The following is a 4,623-nucleotide window of genomic DNA, read 5'->3' on the forward strand; positions in this document are numbered from 1 at the left end:
TTTGTATTTAGCCTTTCAAAGAACAAAACAATAAAACTTCCTCCCAAAATCAATATTACACAATTGTAGTATGGACCAACATTTTAAGGACTGTAATTATGTTTCAAAATAGCGAAACCTTTTTGGCTGTTTATAATAAGACGGTGTGAAGGAGGTTGCATGACACTTACCCGTTATAAGTGATAGTTGAGCTCGGAAGACGGATCCATTTCAGCCACAGGGGTGTTCATGCGTACAGCGCGTCTCAGAGCTGCACTTCTGCGCCATGACCGAGCGGGATATCACCGCTTTCACTCTTCTACCGACAAGCTCCGAGCAGAAAGATCCAAAATATAACTCTCTGCAAAAACTTTACTGCAGGAATGGAGGATACCATCTTCGGATCCAACCCAACGGGACTGTGGACGCGAGTCGACAAGATAACGACGTTTATAGTAAGTATGCAGTATACAAATTTAATTTTGACATTTATTTTATTTTGTTTTCATGTATTTATTTATTTTTTTAATATACGAGACGTAAAATATGTTCCAACATAGAGCAAAATGTCATTATTCTTAACTAAAATGTAATGATGAAATAATGATAAAAGCGTTGTGTATACTATTACTACTACTACTATTACTAAAATACAATGGAAACATGTAACTAATATGTAATATATGGACCACAAAACCAGTCATAAGTACATTTTTTTAAATTGTATTTTTATTGCATTTGCATTCGTATGGTTGGTTATGGTAGGTCAATATTTGGCTGAGATACAGCTGTTTAAATATCTGGAATCTATGGGTGCAAAAAAAAAGTTGTCCAAATAAAGTTCTTAGCAATGCATATTACTAATCAAAAATTGTGTTGATATATTTACGGTAGGAAATTTACAAAATATCCTGATAGAACATAATCTTTATTTAATATCCTAATGATTTTTTGGCATAAAACAATGGCTATTGGTACAAATATACATATATGACTGGTTTTGTGGTCCAGGGTCACATATATAAAGAACCTCTTACCTTACCATGAACTTATTATTGTATGACAGCTCTTTTAAAGGTAAAAGCAGTGAAAGCAGGATTAGTGGCCATTAGGGGTCATGAGACTGGACTATACCTTGCAATGGACAAATGTGGAAAACTTTATGGCACTGTAAGTTGTAAACATATACATTTTAATTCTGATCACAAAATGCATTAACCTAGATATACATTTATGTGTTGAACTGAAAATTTCGTATTCATGCACTGCCGCTCAAAAATTTGGGATCAGTAAGACATAATGTTTTTTAAATAAGTCTCTTATGCCCATCAATGCTGCATTTATTTGATCAAAAATACAGAAAAAAACTGTTATATTGCAAAATGTTATTACAATATAAAATTATGTTTTTTATTTTAATATACTTTCAAATATAATTTATTCCTGTAATGCAAAGCTGAATTTTCATCAGCTGTTACTCCAGTCTTACGTGATCCTTCAGAAATCATTCTAATATGCTGATTTATTATTAGAATTATCAATGAGAAACAGTTGTGGTGCCAAATCTATATATATAAATCTATGTAAATCTATGCTATCACTTTTTATTGATTTAACACATTCCTGATGAATAAAAGTATTAAAAAAAAGAAAGAATAAAAATGTACTGACCCCAAACTTAAAATGATTTCTAGTGGTGTATATTGTTAGAAAACCTTTCTATTTTTCTATCCTAACCTTTTATTGATCAGAGAATCCTGAGAAAAAGTATCACAGGTCATTTTGCATTGTAATAACATTTTGCAATATTCATTTTTTTTTCTGTATTTTTAATCAAATAAATGCAGCCTTGATGAGCATAAGAAACGTTTTTAAAAACCATTACAAATCGTACTGATCGCAAATTTTGAGTGGCAGTGTATATACACACAAACACTTCAATTCTTTGGAATTAAACTAGAGCATGATGTTTAAACTTGTTGAATTCCTGAACTCTGATCCAGTAAAATAGTGGTTGTAAAGAACAGCACAACACACCTCTGGTTTCTGTTTTGTGTGTCAGGTCATGTTGAACGATGAGTGTTACTTCATTGAGAAGATAGAGGAGAACCACTACAACACATACCGCTCACAGAGGTATCAGGAGAATGGAGACTGGTACGTGGGGATCAGGAAAAATGGATGGGCAAAAAACGGCTCCAAAACACACAAGGGCCAAAATGCAATCTACTTCCTACCAATTCCAGTGGATGGCAGCATACAGTAACTTAAGGGCTGATCAGAGGCCCTCAAAACAACCCAACCCAAAATGCGAAGATGATGCTTAGTTAGCCATTGTATCTTTATAGTATGTCTATAATATATATATATATTTATTTATTTTTATATATACATATATATATTGCCTTTTGTTATTACATGTGAATGTAAAAAAAGATAAAAAAGTATTATTTTAATATTATTAGAGCCTTTGGAAAAAAAAAAAAAAAAAAAAAAAAACAATTTCTGATCCTTTTTCTATGTTAATAATATGCATATAAAAGCTACTGTATAACTACACATATACTGTATATTCAGGCTGTACATAAGGATTGAAATATATCTCAAATAGCCTAGCTTCACTGTGAAAATACTGTGAAAAGTACTTTCAGTAGTGCAACAATAAATAATTTAATCATTGTAACATATAATGAAACACAATAAAACTAATGCTGTTGTTGAAAACACATTAGAAACAAATGATCTTATCATTTATAAAAATTGTGAACTCTACAATATCCCCAATACTGTGAAATCACATATTTCAAATTCTTAAAATATATTTTAAGTACAAAGGCATTTCAGTGCAAAAAGCAAAATGTTCAGTTATTAAAGGATTAGTTCACTTCCTGAACAAAAATTTACAGACAATGTACTCATTCCTTGTCGTCCAAGATGTTCATGTCTTTCTTTCTTCAATTGTAAAGAACTTATGTTTTTTGAGGAAAACGTTGTAGGATTTCTCTCCATATAGTGGACTTCAATGGTGTCTGTGAGTTTGAACTTACAAAATGTAGTTTAAATATGGCTTCAAATGGTTCTAAACGATCCCAGACGAGGAAAAGGCGTCTTATCTAGCGAAACGATTGGTTATGTTCTAAAAACAAAACAAAATCTATATACTTTTTAACCTCAAACGCGTGTCTTGTCTAGCTCTGTGTAAACTCTATGTATTCTGGTTCAAGACAGTTAGGGTATGTCGAAAAACCCCTTTCTCCACAGACTTCAAAATCGTCCATTGCTGTTTTAATTATTTTTTTTTTTTGACCTTCTTTGCATGTTCACTTTGTAAACACTGGGTTGGTACTTCTGCAGCAATGTAGGACAATTTTGAAGTTGGTGGAGAAAATGAGACGGAAATTTTTCGACCTACCGTAACTGCATTGAACCAGAATACACAGAGTTGACACAGAGCTAGACAAGACGAGTGCTTGATGTTAAAAAGTATATAAATTGTAATTTTTTTTATAAAATAACAAATCGCTAGATAAGACCCTTCTTCCTTGGCTGGGATTGTTTAGAACCCTTTGAAGCTGCATTTAAACTTCTTTTTGGAAGTTCAAACCTGAGGGCACCATAGAAGTCCACTATATGGAGAGAAATCCTAAAATGTTTTCCTCAAAAAACATAATTTCTTTACGACTGAAGAAAGAGAGACATGAACATCTTGGACAAAAAGGGATGAGTACTTTATCTGTACATTTTTGTTTGGGAAGTGAACTACTCCTTTAATACCACAGACCAGATGATGTAAAATGACTCTTTTAAGGAACAAATCCAACTCCACAAGTGAATACAGTTTTACCTCAGACCTGTTGATGACTTCTTTTGAGGAGGTTTTGGTATGTACACTAGAGTTATTATAATAACAGCACTGTTTGTGTAATTTTGCTAAGTACGTCTCCTTTGTGCGTCCCACCTTACTGTGGTTTTGGATTGTTTCCACCAGCAATTAGATTGTGTATTTAGCAGGAGTAGGAGAAGACAAAACGAACCAAGGGAAACAAAATAACTTTTTCTTGGTCTGAGGTAATGTCAAACATCATATTTATTTAATTAAACAAAAACTACTCTTTGAGACTGATGAAACCTCCTGTATTGCTTCTTATATGATTATCAGCATGATATGAGACAGTGTTGTTTTAGCATTATTTATATACTATTATGGCATTTCTAAATATTTTGAGTGATAAATAAATACATTTTTATAAATGTTGCTGTGTGCTATGTCTCATTTTTGTTAGCTTTTTTCAACACTGATATTTCTATTTAAAGGGGTCATCGGATGCCCATTTTCCACAAGTTGATATGATTCTTTAGGGTCTTAATGAGAAGTCTATAACATACTTTGTTTAAGATTTCTCAGTGTTAGTGTAAAAAAACACTCTTTTTACCTTGTCAAAATCAACCCTTTTTAGAGTGTGCTATTCTGTTGAATGTTCCTTTAAATGCTAATGAGATCTGCTCGCCCCACCCCTCTCTACCATGGGATGACTAGCCATAATGTTTACTTGCCAACAAGCACATTATTAAGAAAGATACATAAAAAACATATAATCACTTCTGCTGTGGGTGAAGCTGCATCACAAATGATTTGCACGAACG

The 4,623-nt window shown here is 32.6% G+C and overlaps 1 protein-coding gene across 1 annotated transcript; it reads left to right on the plus strand.

The window, feature by feature from the left end:
- Window positions 1–265: 265 nt before the first annotated feature.
- On the plus strand, window positions 266–4,233 carry fgf1b (fibroblast growth factor 1b). The gene is made up of 3 exons (XM_073824917.1): window positions 266–434; window positions 1,046–1,149; window positions 2,042–4,233. Exons 1-3 carry the CDS (start codon window positions 266–268, stop codon window positions 2,243–2,245), a joined length of 477 nt encoding a protein of 158 aa, XP_073681018.1. The 3' UTR covers window positions 2,246–4,233.
- The last annotated feature ends 390 nt before the right edge of the window (window positions 4,234–4,623 follow it).

The sequence above is a fragment of the Garra rufa genome, chromosome 19 (genome assembly GCF_049309525.1).
Source record: "Garra rufa chromosome 19, GarRuf1.0, whole genome shotgun sequence".
NCBI classification, from domain to species: Eukaryota; Metazoa; Chordata; class Actinopteri; order Cypriniformes; family Cyprinidae; genus Garra; species Garra rufa.